Source organism: Galeopterus variegatus, unplaced genomic scaffold (assembly GCF_000696425.1).
Source record: "Galeopterus variegatus unplaced genomic scaffold, G_variegatus-3.0.2 Scaffold663, whole genome shotgun sequence".
In the NCBI taxonomy this organism is placed as follows: Eukaryota; Metazoa; Chordata; class Mammalia; order Dermoptera; family Cynocephalidae; genus Galeopterus; species Galeopterus variegatus.
Window position 1 is genome coordinate 373782 of NW_007726774.1, and position 18693 is coordinate 392474.

The following is an 18693-nucleotide window of genomic DNA, read 5'->3' on the forward strand; positions in this document are numbered from 1 at the left end:
AAACACCTATGTACAAGGGCATATAAGTAGTGGTGGCAAGAAAGGGAAATAATGTGCACCACTGGAGGAGTCATTGAGCCACATAATAAGGTTCACTGATTAAAAGAATGAGTTGGATCTATGTATTGACCTGGGGGATGGCCATTATTTTGTTAAATTAATAAGATTCATAGCCTTGACTGTAGTATCTCATTTTTCAAAAAGTTGAGGGAAAACTTTACACTTGTGTGTTTATGTGTTTGGCCATATAAAAAAGTATAGAAGCAACACACAGCAAGTTAATAATGTGACGTCTTGAAGATGAGGGAGTTATTAACTTTTAAAATATAAATACCTATATTTTATTTGATTTTATACAATGATGATACTTTATAATTCTCCTACAATCTGAAAGTACATTTAAAGAATAAAATAGACCCAACTGAAAGATCAAAAATAGGTAAAACTTGGAAGTCTGAGTAAGAAAATGATAGAGGATATAATGGTAAGGGGTTCAGGGTAGAACTCTGGTGTCTGAATTCTACCACTCACCCCCTTTTCCATTGGGGGCTTCTTATAAACAAAATTATATAAAAATAATAATAGCCAAAGGGTAAACCTAGCATCACTGTTAATGACTGAACAAGCACCTCTAACATGGTGTTTGCTGCTGCCTGGTAAATTAAGATGAAAAATGCAGCTTGGCTTTGAAGCCTCAGTGAGACTTTCTGCTTTTCCACCTCTAATGCAAGGACAGATCCAACCTCCCCCACCCAGCTGTAGGTTGAGAGAGGCTGGAATGGAGGATGGCCAGACTCATTCTGAGAGACCCATTTGCCTATCCTTGTAGCAGCAGAACGACCAAGAGCAAGAGAGCTGTGGGCATGTCTGAGGTGGAGTGGTCAGGCCCATGTTCCTGTCTCAGGCTTTAGCCAATCTCTTTAGCCATTCTCCCCTCACCGGGTGGAGCTAGTTAAGGGTGGGGGTGGAATAACAGAACCCCTCAAGGTCAGTGTTCTCCCCTGGGGGAAGCAGAAGAAGAATCTCATCCTTCCCATGGGCACAGGTTGAAATATGGAGTAGGGGGAGAGGAGTTTAAAGAATGAGAGTGCTGCTAAAAATTTGTAACAGTACAGTCAAACATCTAGATGAAACCAATAGAGTTAAGGGAAAGCAAAGTACCAAACCTTTAAGTGGAAAACATGAATAATTTTAAAATTATGGAAGAAATTGAAAGTGTAGTCAAAGATTGACCAAATAGGCACGCCCTCCTTATAGTTTTATGGACTAATTTATTCAAAGGAAAGATCTTACAGATAAAGGGTCAGTAGCCATCTATAAGAGTTCCTACAAATCAGTAAGAAAAAAAGCCATATAGAACCCAGTAGAATACTGGGCCAATGTTCTAAGCTGGTATTTCAGCATAATGGTGAAGAGCTTGGNCACAGGTTGAAATATGGAGTAGGGGGAGAGGAGTTTAAAGAATGAGAGTGCTGCTAAAAATTTGTAACAGTACAGTCAAACATCTAGATGAAACCAGTAGAGTTAAGGGAAAGCAAAGTACCAAACCTTTAAGTGGAAAACATGAATAATTTTAAAATTATGGAAGAAATTGAAAGTGTAGTCAAAGATTGACCAAATAGGCACGCCCTCCTTATAGTTTTATGGACTAATTTATTCAAAGGAAAGATCTTACAGATAAAGGGTCAGTAGCCATCTATAAGAGTTCCTACAAATCAGTAAGAAAAAAAGCCATATAGAACCCAGTAGAATACTGGGCCAATGTTCTAAGCTGGTATTTCAGCATAATGGTGAAGAGCTTGGGTTATGAGATGGGACTGCCTGTATTTAAAATGTAGCTCGGGGAGGGGGTGGAATAGGGCTGGCTGGTTATAGCCCAGTTGTTTAAGTGTGGTGTTGTATGTAACACTAGAGTCAAGGGTACAGATCCCCTTCACAGCCAGCCAGCCACCAAAAAAGAATAAAGACTGAGAGAAGTTGAGGGTTCAGATCCCATACCGGCCAGCCACCAAAAAAATAAAATAAAAAATGCAGCTTTGTGATCTTGGGTAAGACATTTAACCTCACTCTTACTCAGCATTCTCTTCTGAAAGCAGGAAGAATAGTACCTACCTCATGGTGATGCTGAGAGGGTTAAATGAGGTAATGCATGTAAAGCACTGATAGTGCTCATACTTTGTCCATCATAAGCACTCATATTAGCAGTTATTGTTATTCAGAACTAAAAATAGTCAAATAAATATGCTTAGCCTCAATAGTAAAATGATGATGAAATGTCATTTTTCATCCACTAGAGTAGCAAAAATATAAAGATTTAATAATTTTCAGTGTTTTCAAAGGTTTGGGGAAATTGACACTCTCATACACTGTTAATGAAAGTAAATGGAAGCAACCTTTTTGAAGACTGACAGAATTTAAAATGTGATACAACAATTCCACTTCTAGAAATCTATCCAGGAAAGCCATTTGCACATGTGTACAAAGATAAATGAATAAGGATATTCATTGTAGTATTGTTTATAGTAGTACAACAATGGGATATAACCAAAATAACTATGAATAGTTAGATAGATTATGGTGTGCTTAATATATCTGCTGTAGAAGAATGAGCTGGAGCTATTTGTACTGGCATGGGAAGATCTTCCAAGATACATCTTTAAAAGCAAGTTGCAGAATAAATTTTATGGTCCTAAGTCTATTTATGCTTTAAAAAAAAAAAAAAAAAACACCACCGTACATGGGAGGGTACTTCAAAAAGTTGGTAAAAAGATTTGTATTATCTTTCAATTCTGTTTTCGCACGAACTTTTTGAAGTACCTTTGTATGTGCACACACACAGAAATGCATGGAAAAACATTTGTAAAGATATACATCAAACTGGTTTGTCAAGGTAGAATTTTGTCAGTAAGTAGAATTTTTCAGGGTCAATGAGTAGAATTGGGGTGGAGTTAATGGGAAACTTTACTATTTTACTCTATATTATAGAAATATTCACAGAGAACTTACATTCTCTTTCATAATGTTATTTATTTATTTACTTATTGGGGGCAGCTGGCCAGTACGGGGATCCAAACCGTCAACCTTGGTGTTATTACACTGTACTCTAACCAACTGAGGTAACTGGCCAGCCCCCTTATCATTAAATTTAAATGTCTGAGTATCTGAACAAAAAATTGAGTAACAGTGAGAACCAGTTGTTACTCCTCTCAATATTTGGTTGACAACTTGGAGTAGAAGAGCTAGAATCAGGGCTGGCCCGTGGCTCACTCGGTAGAGTGAGGTGCTGATAACACCAAGGCCACGGGTTTGGATCCTATGTAGGGATGGCTGGTTAGCTCACTGGGTGAGTGTGGTGCTGACAACACCAAGTCAAGGGTTAAGATCCCCTTACCGGTCATCTTTAAAAAAAAAAAAAAAAAAAGAAGAGCTAGAATCAGTTTGGCTGGGGCTAAAACACAATTTTGTGCAAACACATAAAGTCTTTGGGAAGTGAAACTATGTTGCATAATTGAAATATTCAGGTGGAACAGGACTGTCTTACATAAATGGTACAATCTTGAAATGTTGAAGAAAACCAATTTTGGAAGGCAATGATTTCAAGTCAGAAATATTATGAAGTATGCAATATGTTGGACTCTAGTAGGCAAAGTTTACATTCTTTTGTAATATCTGAGTTTATCTGGCATCCTTTTTAAATACAGTACGAACTCTGAAACATCCCTTCCTGAAATCCTTTACCCTGATTTTGGGTATAGAAAGATAATACACAGTAGAATTAGGCACACCCTAAGGTATTCCAAAGAAGCTTTGCATTTTCTTCAGGGTACTGTGAATCTGTAGAAAGTTCTTACAGTCATTGCCTTGGTTATCAGTTCTCTTAAACTCTGAAGGGCTTTTACACTGAAACACATGAAAACTAGCTTAATTTGACTTTGTTCTGACAGAGACTGTCTCTGTTTTTATTATTTTACTTGCCTGATGTAAGGTTCTCTGGTCACAAGAAACAGAAACCCACTCAAGGTAGTTGAAGGAAAGGGAGCGATTCATTCAAAGGAGTTGGAGAATGATAAGGATGACCTTCAGGCCTCTTGGGAGACTGGAACCAGGCAATGAAAAGCTCTTCTCTTGCACTGCATGTCTTGTTTTTGCCTCTTTTCTTTGACACTTTTTATTCTGTTCACTCTCTATGGATGCCAGCTTTCCTTGCATCTCTTTGCATGTTGTTTCTATTGCCCTTTCCCCTTTCAGGCTAAGACTTACGTAGCATTTGGATTCCAATTCCAGATTCCCAAGAGCACATCCGTTTAACCCAGATAGTCAACCAATTCAATCAGCTATGTCTGTCTGGCACATTAGTTCTCAACCTTGGCTACACTTTAATGCCACTGGGAACTTTACAGATACTGATGCCTGTGTCCCACTACCAGAAATTCTGATTTACTGGTCTGGGATGTTGCCTAGGCATTGGGATTTTCTATCTATCTATCTATCTATCTATCTATCTATCTATCTATCTATCTATCTATCTATTTAATTTTTAAGTTCTCAGTGGATTCTAATATAGAGCCACAGTTGAGAACCAGTGATCTAGGGAGAGAATGGGTCATCTTGTGGGCATGCAGTGCTCAGAGAATGGGGTCTTGGGCTAAGTAAATTATCCTCCCAAAGGGGTTTGTTGGGGTATCCCCATTTTTGGCCTTCATCTTCTCAGTTCTCTTTATATATGTGGTATGATGTTAGAATAACGTGTGGGACTTTTCTTTGGGGAAAAAAAAAAAAAAGCTTATGCCCAAGTTTGCAGAGAATGGGTCCCAAGCATGCATAGTTTTTAAAGCTGCCCTGCTAATTCTGACAGTACCACTGGGATTAATAATCATTAGGCCGTTCACTCTCAGATAGCGACATCATCCATGCTTCATATATGCCACATTTTTCTTTTTCTTTTCTTTTTTACTCCTGAGATGTCTTAAATCTTACACAGGTACTTAGGGGTCAATACTATCTGGCCTCTTGAGTTAAACCTACATTTCTAATTTTGAATAGTCTAGATGTCTTTTTTCCAGGTACTTTGGTTTCACATACTTCAGTTGGGAAGCACCAGCTAGTCAATTGTACTTACTGTGGTGGGTTAAGCATTGCTTTTGGGTGGGATGATTCATTATAGGGATGTTGGTCATATTAGCCCAATAGCTGAAGGAAATGATAGGAGGAATGTTCGTTATATTCTTCACCTACTGGATACTGGATCAACACTGCTCTTCCATGTGTTTCCTTGATAGGCAAACCTCTTCCCTTTCATGCTTTTAGAGAAGGAGGGATTGACTATCCAGACATGGGAAGAGGGGAGGGAGCTCTGTTACTAAAGGACAGTGGAGGAGCCTCTTAGTTCAGTTTGGGAACTCTGCACACTTATTCCATTTCATGATGGATTCATTTATTGTTAACACAGTTTTTTAATCTGGCAGACATTTGTGTCAGGCCTTGTTGAATGGGTGCATTCCCTGTTCTCCTGAGCAACAGCCACATAGTCTTCTTTCTATCTTTGTTTCCATCCCTCCATTTCGACTGGGGAGCCAGAGTGATCCTAAAATAACCAGTAACCATGATGAGTTCAGTAAATGAGGAGGACGACAGTAAAGATTAACTGGGCACTCTGGCTGACTGTATATTTTAAAATTTAATGTTCATAAATGGGCATTATGAAAACAAATGTGAGTACAACTCATGATATACCTAATATTCAGTAATGAAATAATGTTATCATATCCCTTGACCTAACAGTTCCACTTAGGACTTATCCTGAGGAAATAAGCTGTATACAAAGATCTAGATACACAAGAGGCTGATTAGAGTACTATTTATGATAACAAAAAATTCGAAACAACCTAAACATCCAGATATTGGGGATCGACTAAATAATAGTAGGCTGGTTTTGGAGGTGATAAATATGTTCATTCTATTTATTATAGTGTTGGCTGCATGGCTGTATTCATAATGTCAAAACTTACTAAGTTGTATGCCTTAAATATATACAGTATGCATTTATACTTCATTAAAGCTGTTAAACAGGGTCGGTCCTGTGGCTCACTCTGGAGAGTGCGGCACTGTTAGCACCAAGGCTGCGGGTTCGGATCCTATATAGGGATGGCCGGTGCGCTCATTGGCTGAGCGTGGTGCAGACGACACCGAGCCAAGGGTTGTGATCCCCTTACCGGTCAAAAAAAAAAAAAAGCTGTTAAACAAGAATAACAGCAGACCCATGTCCAGTCATACTAGGCACTCTATAAAAGATTTATGTAGAAGGATGTTCAAATATATATATATATATATATGTGTGTATATATATATATATATATATTTTTTTTTTTTTGCAGCTGGCCAGTACAGGCATCAAACCCTGGACCTTGGTGTTATCAGTACCATGCTCTAACCAACTGAGTAACTGGCCATCCTGGATGTTGAAATATTTTAAGGGAAAATAATCATATAGCCTTATTTTTAAAATAAAACTACATGTATATTTTATGCATGTTGTAAAGACTGGATGTACATTTGGATAATGTTAAAATTCGTGTCATGTACCATATATAAAGTTTAAGATCAGAAACTAAAGACCTAAACTTAAAAAACAAAATGATGAAAGTATTGGATACTGTTTTTGTAATCTTAGGTAGGGAAAAACTTCCTAAGCATGACTAGAAACTCCACAGTTACAGGAAGTTATAGGGAAAAAGCATTTTTCACACTATAGAAATTTAAACCTTCTCTTATGAGGAATAGACAACACAAAGTTAAAAGGACATGTGCAGTCTAGGAGTGAATAGGTGCAATGTCTATAATGGACTAAGTACTAATGACCCTCATTTATGAAGAGTGTGCATGAATCAGTAATGAAAAGAAAACCCAATGGAAAGATAGGCAAAGAATATGAAATGTAATGACTAGAAAACTTAAAAGAATATGCTCAGCTTTGTTAGAAATTAGTGTCACCTCTTCCCCAGGTTGATAGAGATGGAGATGCAAAGGATTACCCAAAGCCCGTTTTTCCTGAGCAGTGAGAGGCCCAAAGGGGTTAAATCCCAGCAGGCGACTTCTTCAAGAGAGAAGGAATTCCTGGGAAATAACCCTGAACTAGGTTTTCTCTCAGTTTTTATTGTCCAGCCAAGAAAGTTACAGAAAAGAACACAGGTGGTTAATCGGTCATAGTGATAACATAAACAAACTGGCTACATAACAATTTCCATTAAAGCAGGTGCAACTTAAAAATAGTTTAAGCAATTTACCATCAAAGGAGTCATAAAACTAAGCTATGCGACATACAAAAGAACCAATGAGATAATCATTATGGCAACACTTAGTTCCCTAGGAAACTTAGAGAAGCAGTTGAAGGTGAAATGTGGAACCAACCACTAATTGGCAGAGTAGCCTTGAAGCTTTTAACACACATATTCTTTCATAATTAGGTTTAGCTGTACCAAGGGCATCTGCTCTTAGAGCAAGCACTTTTGCTGTGTTACAGTTTTCATACCCACACCAGACTTTTTAGTCCTGTGAAAGTTTTCTGTTTTTTCCCAAGCTAAGCATTTCTATGTGCAATACTAAAAGGTTATGTTATTCCTCAAACTACAAGGCTTTGGCCTTGCTACAACTAAGGACTGTGGTCCTACTATGCTACAGCCTAAACTAAAGGGCTTTGGCCCTTCTAACAGCTAAGGACTGTTGTCCTACTAAGATAAAGATCCTACTAAGCTACAGCCTGATCTAAGGACTGTGGTCCTTCCAATCTAAGGGCTGTGGTCTTACTAGGCTAAAGGTTAAGGCCCTGTAAAATACATGTGCTTTATTAATGTTAGTACCCTCCACAATTAGGGACATGAAAGTTAAATAATGAGGAATAATTTTGCACTTGTCAATTTGGCAAATGTTAGAAAGACAGATAATACCCATGTTAGGGAGGGTATAGAGAAAAAGGCATTTGTGTAGTTTTGCAGTAGGTGTGTAAATTGGAGGGCGGTTTGGAAAGTGGTGCTTTGCCCTACAGAAATATTTTACTGATGCAGAAAAACATGATTAGGATATTCACAAGGAATTGTTTGTCATAGGGAAAATGGGATATATAACTGTCCATCAGGATTAATTAAATAAGTGGTAGTTCGGCTATTCTGTGGAATGTTATACAGTTGTGACAGTGAGACAGATTTATTTGTATTGGTGCCAGCACAAAAAAGAAAATGGATATATTGTATAAAGAAAGCAAGTTGCAGAATAGTATAATACTGTTATATTATGTAAAGGAAATCTTTATCCATTTGTAAATCTGTAGGAAAGATCTGGAAGTAGCTACATCAAACAACCCAATAAAAAATGCTTTAAAACTATTCTGTATGAAACTACAATGCTGTATACATGTCATTATACATTTGTCAAAACCCATAGAATGTACAACACCAAGAGTGAACCCTAATGTAAGTTAGGAACTTCGGGTGATAATGTGTTGATGTAGGTTCATTGACTGTAACTAATGTACCAACCTGGTGCAGGATATTAATAGTTGGCGAGGCTGTGCTTGTGTAGGGTAAGGGAATATATGGGAATTCTCTCTACCTTCTGCTTAATTTTGCTGTGAACCTAAAACTACTCTAAAAAATAAAGTCTACTTTTAAATAATGGGCAAAATATTTGAACAGACACTTCAACAGAGAAGAAATATGGATGTCAAATAAGCACATGGAAAGATGCTCAAATTATCAGTCACTAGGGAAATACAAATTAAAATACCACTACACACCTATTAGAATTACTTTAAAAAGAAAAAGCCAAACAAACTGGCAATACCAAGTGCTGTCAAGGGTATGGAGCATCTGGAACTCTCATATATTGCTACTGGGAATGCATAATGATACAGCTGCTTTAGAAAAGTCTGGCAGGCATTTTCTGAACAAAGTAAACATAGACTAACCACACGACCCAGCAATTCTACTCTTAAAGTTGTCTACCCAAGAAAAATGAAAGCATGTCCACAAAAAGACTTGTACGTAGATGTCCATATCAGCAATATTTATAATGGCCCCAAACTAGAACCAATCCAAAAGTTCATCAGCTGGTAAATGGATAAATTATAGGGTGTTCACATAATGCAATATTATTCAGCAGTATGAAAAGAAGAAACTTCTTATACACACAAGAACATGGATGAATCTTAAGAGCATCATGCTAAATGAAAATAGCCAGACTGAAAAGATTCAATACCATATGATTCCACTTATATGATATAGAAAAAGGCAAAACCATAAATCAGTGCAGAGGGGAGGTTGAGACTGCAGAGGAGCCTGAGATAACATTCTGGGTTAATGGAAATGTTCTCTATCTTAGTTATTGTGGGGGTTACACAATTGTGTTCATCTGCCAAAAGTCATTGAACTGTACACTTGAGTGAATTTCATTGTATGCAACTATACCTAAATTGGTTTGGGGAAAAAAAGCCAGGAAGATACTGGTATCTAAGACTAAGTTAGGTCAGGAAGACAAGAGTCGAAGAAATTTTGTTTTTCTGCTCTTTGGTTAGTGCTTTTCCTCTCATTATGGATTTTTACCAAAAATTCCCACAATTCCATCTTCCAGTTGGAAGTTCATAAGCAAATGTGTAGTTAGTGTCATTCCCCTTTGAGTCAGATTGAGTTTGAAAGCTAAGGGCAGAAGTTAATGGTCTAAAATTGACTCTAAGAAAAAGTGGCCAGAAGCAGAAGCAGATGAGACTTTCTTGTCAGTGGTACCTACTTTTCTGCCAGTCACAGTGGTTTGGATGAATACTCATTTAGCACACCCCTACGTGTAAACATGTAACTAGCCAGTGTGGACGTTGGGGAGGTGATGAGGGTTGTGCACTGTGGGCTTTTTAGGCGGGAGATTAGTTTGTTGTGTGGGACTGTACAGGGTGTTTGATAGTCCTGGCCCCTGAGCACCAGATGCCCACAGCACTTCCAGTCATTGTGGCAACTGAAACCACCCCTGCACATCTTCAGATTCTCCAGGATTTGTTGGGGGTGGTGTAACTGGCTGGGGAGATAATGCAGTTACATGGGTTTGGGTCAAGAATGCAGGACTTGGAGTCAGAAAATTTGTATTCAAATTTTGTTTCTGTCTGTTCCTGGCTTTGCCGTGTTGAATATAACTGAAACCCTCTGAGTCTGAGTTTCCCTCTCTGGATGCTTGGACTAGTTGCTCTCTTGCTGTAATAGTTTTTGACTCTGCAGTTAAGTGTAGGACAGTGTCAAGACTTCTGTATTCACTGACCAGGAATCTGATGTATTTGGTACTCTTCCAGAAAAACAAATGCTTATGTGGCTCAACTTCGGTGTGTTGCAGGTTCAGCTTGTTGGTTTAGATGAGGAGAGCTCGGAGTTTATTTGCCGAAACACTTTTGACCATCCGTATCCTACCACAAAGCTCATGTGGATCCCTGACACAAAAGGCGTCTATCCAGACCTACTGGCGACAAGTGGTGACTATCTCCGTGTGTGGAGGGTAAGCAGATGCTTGATTAGCAGCCAGACAAATGGGCTTTCTCAGTGTCAGCTGTTAGCAGTGTGGAGTCACAGAGAACAGATGGGTTGGAGGCAGTGAGTGTCACTGTAGCAGGGGAGAAGCAAGTGGAACTTATCTGGACTGACCTTGTTTAGCTCAGCAGATTTTCTAGTAAATCTAGCCAAGATTCTATGAAGTCTTGCTGCTGGCTACAATCAGCCCTGGAAACCTGAGGCTCAGTTAACCTGATGTGAATGTGAAGATGACAGCCTTCAGTGGAGGTGGGGATACTTGGGACCTCTTATTCTGTTTACAGCCAAGATATTTTTGAGTAAATTAAACAAAATAGCAGGCCATTGGTTCTAGCAAAGTATGCAAGCGGTTCTTGGAGCCTTTCCTCCCTCCCCACTGAGCTCAGCAGCAGAATCCCCCATAGCCTGGGAGTAAAATGCCCAGCTACACAAGGTGCAGACATTCTGGGTTGGGTGAGGTGAGAAGACCTCTTCACTAGAAAGATGCAGTGCTGAGAGTTAAGAAAGCAAAGCTCAGGGTCGGCCCGTGGCTCACTTGGGAGAGTGTGGTGCTGAGAACACCAAGGCCACAGGTTCGGATCCTAAGTTAAGAAAGCAAAGCTCAGGGTTGGCCCGTGGCTCACTTGGGAGAGTGTGGTGCTGAGAACACCAAGGCCACAGGTTCGGATCCTATATAGGGATGGCTGGTCAGCTCACTTGGGAGAACGTATATAGGGATGGCCGGTCAGCTCACTTGGGAGAACGTGGTGCTGACAACACCAAGTCAAGGGTTAAGATCCCCTCACCAGTCATCTTTAAAAAAAAAAAAAAAAAAGCAAAGCTCAGCAGAGGAAAAAGTTTAGACAGAAGTAGAATTCACGGAGTTCCTCTGGGTTTTATTTCCCTTAATGATAAAAATGTTTTTCCTTCATGTCTTATATTTACTAAGATATTGTCTAAACAGGGCTTTTAAGACTTTGTGAGGATAACAATGGCTGATTTTTAAAAATTATTGTTCCTTCAGGTTGGTGAAACAGAGACCAGGCTGGAGTGTTTGCTAAACAATAACAAGAACTCTGATTTCTGTGCTCCCCTGACTTCCTTTGATTGGAATGAGGTGGATCCTTATCTTTTAGGTAAGGGAGTTAGGGAGTGTGTATTCCACTTGGAAGGAGCAAAGCTACATTTTCTCACATGTAATATGGGGCCAGTTTTTCACCAGGAGCCTGGGGTATGTGCATCATCCTAGAACAGGGCCAAGTGGGAGATAGACTAAATATGGAATGTGGTTATTAATTCCTCATATGGAGCTGGGCTTTCCGTGTCTGTGTATTTTGTCTCTCCAGTTAAAATATAAGGTCCTCTGGTGAGGATTGAATACATCCTATTCCTCTTTCTTGGTACCCTTCCTATGCTCAAGAAGTTTTTGTGGTGTATTGTCCCCTGGGCTGAGCAGTCAGGCAGGCACAGGAGGGAAGCTTACATGCAGCATCACTCCCATCAGCCCCTGACTTAAGCTGGTTGTTTGCAGGTACCTCAAGCATTGACACAACTTGTACCATTTGGGGGCTGGAGACAGGGCAGGTATTGGGACGAGTGAATCTTGTGTCTGGCCATGTGAAGACCCAGCTGATCGCCCATGACAAAGAGGTAAAGATGCTTTTCCTATTCTTCTTTCCTCAGATGCTTTCTGTGCCTTCAGTGTGAACAGTTCTCTTACTGTTTTGCAAATTACATATAAAATCAGTGTAATGCCAACATCTTCTTGTCTACATTGAAAATAATAATGTGTCAAAATAGCAGAGAACACTGTAAAGGAATGCATTTTTTTTTTTTTTTTTAAAGATGACCGGTAAGGGGATCTTAACCCTTGACTTGGTGTTGTCAGCACCACACTCAGCCAGTGAGCGAACCGGCCATCCCTATGTGGGATCCGAACCCGGGGCCTTGTTGTTATCAGCACCGCACTCTCCCGAGTGAGCCACGGGCCGGCCCAGGAATGCATTTTTTGACTGATATAAACGACTTATCCTACAGTTTATCAATTTTCTTTTCATGCCAGAGGTTGCTGTTTTTTAATAATGAAGGCTTTTATAGACTAACTGGGAACTGATGTGATAAAAAAAAAATAGCCTTAGAGTAACACTCATCTCCAAACATTAGCTTTTTGGGGGTGAAGGGAAACAGGAAGAGGGAAAAATTCCTGACAGACAAACTTAATTATTAATTTTTCTCTACAAATGTTTTATGAAATTCTAGTATGTTCACTTAATCTTTATACTTTTAATACTATTTAGAAGTGAATATTTTTATTTTACTTTGATGATGTTTCTTCTATATTTATTGGAAAAGCTGAGGAGAGTTGTTTGTGATTATGTTTTAATCAAAGCATTCTTCTGGGTGATTTTAGAAAATGGTCATAAATTTTCTCCTAGAGCTGTTTCATGCTCCTGGTCCTCTCATTTCCTGTGGGTAGTGATTCCTTTTCTTTTCTACATTACCCTGAATAGCTAGGGGTAATAATATCTGTACGGATAAAAAGAATGTCTTGACCTTAGGTCAGAAACTTGAGGTTGTCAGCAGAATAGGAAAGTGGTGATCAGGTTATCATTAGTAAGGGGTTGCTCTTTGGCTTTCTGTGCTCCTAAGGGTAAGATCTGTTACAAGATTGCTGGACTAGACTGTTGCTAAACCAAGGGTCAAATGAAGAGTTTGTCTTGCAGAGAAGACCAGTAAGGAACTTCTGGAAACCTTCCTGGCATCAAGTGGAACAGGTTGCTACATTTTAGTTATGTAACAACTTAGCCTGCTGTTCTCTATTAGGTGCAACCCAGAAAACAGGAACTACTCTAAGTATTTAAACTGAGGGTTTTTACTCCAGGGGATTGCTTATACAAATGATGGTAAAGCTGGGAAGCCACACAGGCAGCAGTGAGGTAATCTAGAGAATGGGAGCAGCAGGAAGCCTGTAAGCAGAAAGAGCCAAGGGAGGAGTCAGGGTTATAGTGCCCAGGGGCTGGATTTACCGGGCAGAGATGCTTCTGGGAACAGAGAGAGGGGAGGAGAAATACTTTAGCTTCTCCTTGCCTCCTGCCATCCAGTTTCCCACCAGGGCCTCTCATGGCTGAACCAGCCAGAAGCAACCAGCAGTCTTGGAACCCTGCCAAGCACTGCTTATAGGAATTAGTTCTCTTGTGATACAGAGAAGAGAAGGAGGCAAGGCCAGGAATGGATCTTAACAGCAAACAAGCCCTGGACTAGCATCCTGGCCTTGAAGGAATGAACCCGAGGATGGTTGCTCTGAGAGAAATCCATGGCTGAACCAGCCAGAAGCAACCAGCAGCCCTGGAACCCTGCCAAGCACTGCTTATAGGAATTAGTTCTCTTGTGATACAGAGAAGAGAAGGAGGCAAGGCCAGGAATGGATCTTAACAGCAAACAGGCCCTGGACTAGCATCCTGGCCTTGAAGGAATGAACCCGAGGATGGTTGCTCTGAGAGAAATAGTAATACCTCCTAGCTGTCTAAATAAAGCCTTCTTTGGAGGCTTTCATTGCTGCTTGGCAGATCAGTATAGAGGAGGGGTTAGTACATTTGGGAGTTGTCACCTTCTCTTTATTCCTGTTGAACCACACTGGTGGAGCATGGATGAAGGAGCAGTCACTTAAAGCTGAGAGAGCTTTACACACTCGCACACTGCCCATGGGCTCCTGTGGCATCTTCGTCTCTGTGGGTTACTGAGAGCCAGCATCTCAGGGTACACATATTGATAAACATGCCTCTGCCCTAAAGTATCAGGACAGTGCTAGCAAAAGCCTTGATCTGTTAGGCATGTCAGACCTGGGCCCCTCCTTGTTGATGACTGGCCCAGTTCCCTTTTGAACCACTCCTAATTCCTGCCATAGAAAGAGAAGCATAATTTCTTCATAGTCAGCCAGAGAAAAAGGAATTTATGAGGTTGAATAGAAATAGATGCCCACTTGACAGTGTCCCTCAGTAGGCAGTACCTCAAGAAGGCTGGAGCTGCAATATTTAGTGAGAAATTCCACTGATGTCTCCCCAGAAGTCAGGTGTCATGATTATCTTTGGCCCCAGAAGACAGGCTTTGTTTGGCTTTTTTTCCCCCCCTGTCTGTCTCTCTTTCTACTCGTCTGGACTGGATTTTTCTGTCTCTCTTGGTCCCTCTCTTTCTCTGAAGCTCTCCTTTGTTCTCTCTGTTTCCTCATAGATATTAGTGATATGCAATATTTGCAGCAGATATTAAATGCAATAGATGCAGAAAATGATTCAAAATCTAAATTGATTCACTTATGAGTACAAACCATCTAGGAGAAGAAACAAAACACGTTCTAAGACAAGAGAGTGATACTGAACATACTTGTGAATATAGGAACACCTGAGCCTCCCATGATTCAAAATTGCTGTTACCTCTTTTTTCAAGTGAGTCTCAGGTTGAAGTTTCACAGCAGAACCAGCTTGGCTGCTATTAAGAGGCCACAGGAGGGCTGTTTCCACCTCTCAAATTGATAATCTGAGCCCTAATGTGGTCATGGACCTGTCCCTGATTGCACACAAGTGAAAACCACCAATGCCTGGGAAATAAATGTCTTAGACTTGTAGTGTGGCAGAAGACAGCCACTGGCTCTGGCTTCCACTGAGCCTAAGCCACTGGCTCTGGCTTCCACTGAGCCTAAGCATACAGAATACTTGCTCAGAGTCATTTATGCTGTGTTGCTCAGCAAGGTATGTGCCTTTTATTTTATCACAGGGGTAGGAGGATGAAGACTTGGAAAGTAGGAATATGGGAAGAAGCCAGCCAATTTCTATAGCAGAATGATCTTCGCTCTTTGGGAAGCCATTAATGTTAGAGCTCTTGGGTTCCAGTGCTTACTGACACTGTTTGGGCTTCATCATCTGCTTCTTTGTCATGAGCTGGGGTTTAGATGAACTGACGATGGCAGATTTCCCTGCTATAGGAAAAGGAAGTAATGGATCTGAATATGACTGAAGCTTCTTATTCACCAACAGGTCTATGATATTGCATTTAGCCGGGCTGGTGGTGGCAGGGACATGTTTGCCTCTGTGGGCGCCGATGGCTCAGTGCGGATGTTTGACCTTCGCCACCTGGAACACAGCACCATCATTTATGAAGACCCACAGCATCACCCGCTGCTTCGCCTCTGCTGGAACAAGCAGGACCCTAACTACCTGGCCACCATGGCCATGGATGGAATGGAGGTGAGCACTCCACTCAGGCTGACACAGGCCCAGCCATCTACTTCTAGCACTGCTTAGTATATCTAGAAGAGTGGTTCTCAGCTGCTGGCTCAGTTGTGCCCCCAGAAGATCTTTGGAAATGTCTTTGGAGACATTTTTGGTTGTCACACTCTGGGGGAGGCAGGTAGTACTACTGGCATCTAGTGGGTAGAGATCAGGGATGCTGCTAAACATCCTACAATGCACAGGACAGTCCCCCACCAAATAATTATCCTACCCAAAATGTTATAGTTCCGAGATTGATTAAGCCTGATCTAGAATGAGGACTATGTGTTAAGAATTTTTAATACTTGGAGAGTTGGAGCCAAGAAAAGTAGTGTCTAGAGAGTAAACCATTTTGTATGTGTGTATGGTGCTGGGTGAAAAGACAGGCAGTTTACTTCTTCTGTAGTCTGGACAGAGTCATCATCCAGCTTTAGTAAACAGATGTAGAAAGGACAGTTCTCTCCATAGCCTGTTATTTGATAAAAATGGTAAATTGGGGTGGAGATGATGCCGGGGTTAACCTTGGTTTGGTGAAGCTAGCGCCTCAGACTTCTTACATTCCAAATTCTGCCTTGGTGGGCCTCTCATGCTGTCCAGCTGAGATGCACACAATTCTTATCACATACATCTACCAGGACTTGGTGGAGTATCCCAACTCACGTTGCCTGCTCCTGCTTCTCCCCTTCCCTATCAGTCTCATGTCCCGGTGGTGCTCAGGATGCAGACTGTAAACTACCCGTGTCCTTTGTTTTCTTTTTCCTCAATCCTAAAAAAGTTTTGTCTCTAATATTCTTTAAATCCCCCAATGAAAAAGTTATGCTTAAAAAATTTTTTTTCATGTGTAGTGTTTTTTGTTTGTTTATTTTTTCTGTCACAGGCTGAAGTTCCTGGGTCTTTTGCTTGTATTTTTGCAGGTGGTGATTCTGGATGTCCGAGTTCCCTGCACACCTGTCGCCAGGTTAAACAACCACCGAGCATGTGTCAATGGCATTGCTTGGGCCCCACATTCATCTTGCCACATCTGTACTGCAGGTGACCATGGTGGGGAGAAAGTAATGGGGTGGGGGTGGGGGGTGTTACTGAAATCTACCACTCTTGGCTCCTTAGAATTATAGTCCTTACTGTTTTCTAAGGACAGTTTTGAGAGATTTACACAAAGCAACTCAATTGGGAACCTCCCCATACTTGAGAAGTTGAAGCAGTCCACAATGCCAGGTGATCATATACCTTCAGTGGCTATTAGAGCATCTCCCATGTACTGCTTACATCGTGTATCAGTTATAGGCCTGTGCCTCCTGCTGTCCCCTCCCTCCTCCTCAAAATGTAGGTTGACACAGGGGACTCAGATCCAGGAATATGCGGAAGGGGAGGCATCCCTCTTGGATATAGCAGCAACTTTGGGACTTCCAAGATTGACATCTCTCAGGGGTCTTTCAGTCTTCACTATAACAAATCTGTAGTGAGCTCTGGATGCATTAAAGGACCCCACATAGCCTTGCCTGGTCAGTGGCATATGACTTGAAGTTCTCATTTCACCATTTACCAGGCCAAAAAAAGTACCCCTTAAAAATATGCAGGTCGTTAGTGTGCTTTTATTCTAGAAATAATGTAGTGTGTTATTAAAAGTGAAAACAATACAGAGGTATATCAAATAGGAAGGAGAAAGTCATCTTTTCTCCTTCCTATATCATTTTCACCTCTGTCCCACTCTCCATAGGTGACCTTTAACAACAGTTTGTGTGTCTCCTTTCAGACCCTTTTGGTATACATGCATACATGTATCCCCCAAATATGAATACATCCCCCATTATTTTGCACAGACAGGATTCTAGTCTAGCCCCACAGTGTTCTCCTTTTTCAGTGCATCAGATTTCCTTCTAACATACTTTTTCGTCTCCTTACTAATCAGAAGCTTTATAATGAACCCTGTTCATTATGGAGCCAAAGAAGCAATGTCATTTGGTGTTTTCTGCTTTTTTAGCATTAATTTGAAAAGCACAAGGCTTCTGCTGTTTTGGCTGTCTGCTGCTGCCTGTATGTCTTCACTGAGGAACAGTCAGGGGCCTGCTGCCACCTTCTGTACCTCAGTTTATGGTCTGCCTTTTTATTATTGTTTTCTTTTCTCCAGGGGTGTGGATAGGGAAGGGTGGGTGAAAGAAAAAAGAAAGGTGTCATCCATTGTTCATGGAGACCAGGACTGGCCCAGTGTAAGCCCCATCTTCTCCTCCTAGCCGGCTGCTCTTGCCCAGCTCGCATTATTTTGTGTGTTGCTCCTGTCCTGAGTCCTATCCAGTGCGCCACCGGGCCAGCCCCCTATGGTCTGCCTTTTTATTATTGTTTTCTTTTCTCCAGGGGTGTGGATAGGGAAGGGTGGGTGAAAGAAAAAAGAAAGGTGTCATCCATTGTTCATGGAGACCAGGACTGGCCCAGTGTAAGCCCCATCTTCTCCTCCTAGCCGGCTGCTCTTGCCCAGCTCGCATTATTTTGTGTGTTGCTCCTGTCCTGAGTCCCTTTAGCTGAAGGAGCTATGCTTGGTTGAACATTGAGGAAAAGACCTTGGAGCTGTAGAGGGGCTAAGTTTTTAAAACAGTTCCTCACATCTCTTGACATAGATTGTCCCCAGTGAGGGGATCTTACATCTTGCCCAGTTATGTGGCCTTGGTAGGAGGCTGGTGTTGCCTATGGTTTAGCCTGGCCGATTAGGCTTTAGTTTATTCAGATTTCCCATGTGTCTGAGACTGGCTTTCACATCAGGATGCATGGTGGAATCGAGGGACACTTTGGCTGTGAGGGTCATTGCCTTTTTTTTGGTTTGTTTACATTACTGTTTTGATTATAAAAGTAATACATTACTGTTTTTTTTTTTTTTTTTTTTTTTTTTTTTTTTTTTTTTTTCC

General features: G+C 40.9%; 1 protein-coding gene across 1 annotated transcript in view; it reads left to right on the top strand.

Moving 5' to 3' along the window:
• DCAF7 (DDB1 and CUL4 associated factor 7) overlaps window positions 1-18693 on the top strand; it is a 41791-nt gene that overhangs the window by 12232 nt on the left and 10866 nt on the right. The window contains exons 2-6 of the mRNA XM_008571156.1: window positions 10366-10524; window positions 11560-11671; window positions 12067-12185; window positions 15563-15772; window positions 16711-16848. Coding sequence (XP_008569378.1) covers window positions 10366-10524; window positions 11560-11671; window positions 12067-12185; window positions 15563-15772; window positions 16711-16848 — 738 coding nt within the window. The remainder of the gene's footprint in view (window positions 1-10365; window positions 10525-11559; window positions 11672-12066; window positions 12186-15562; window positions 15773-16710; window positions 16849-18693) is intronic.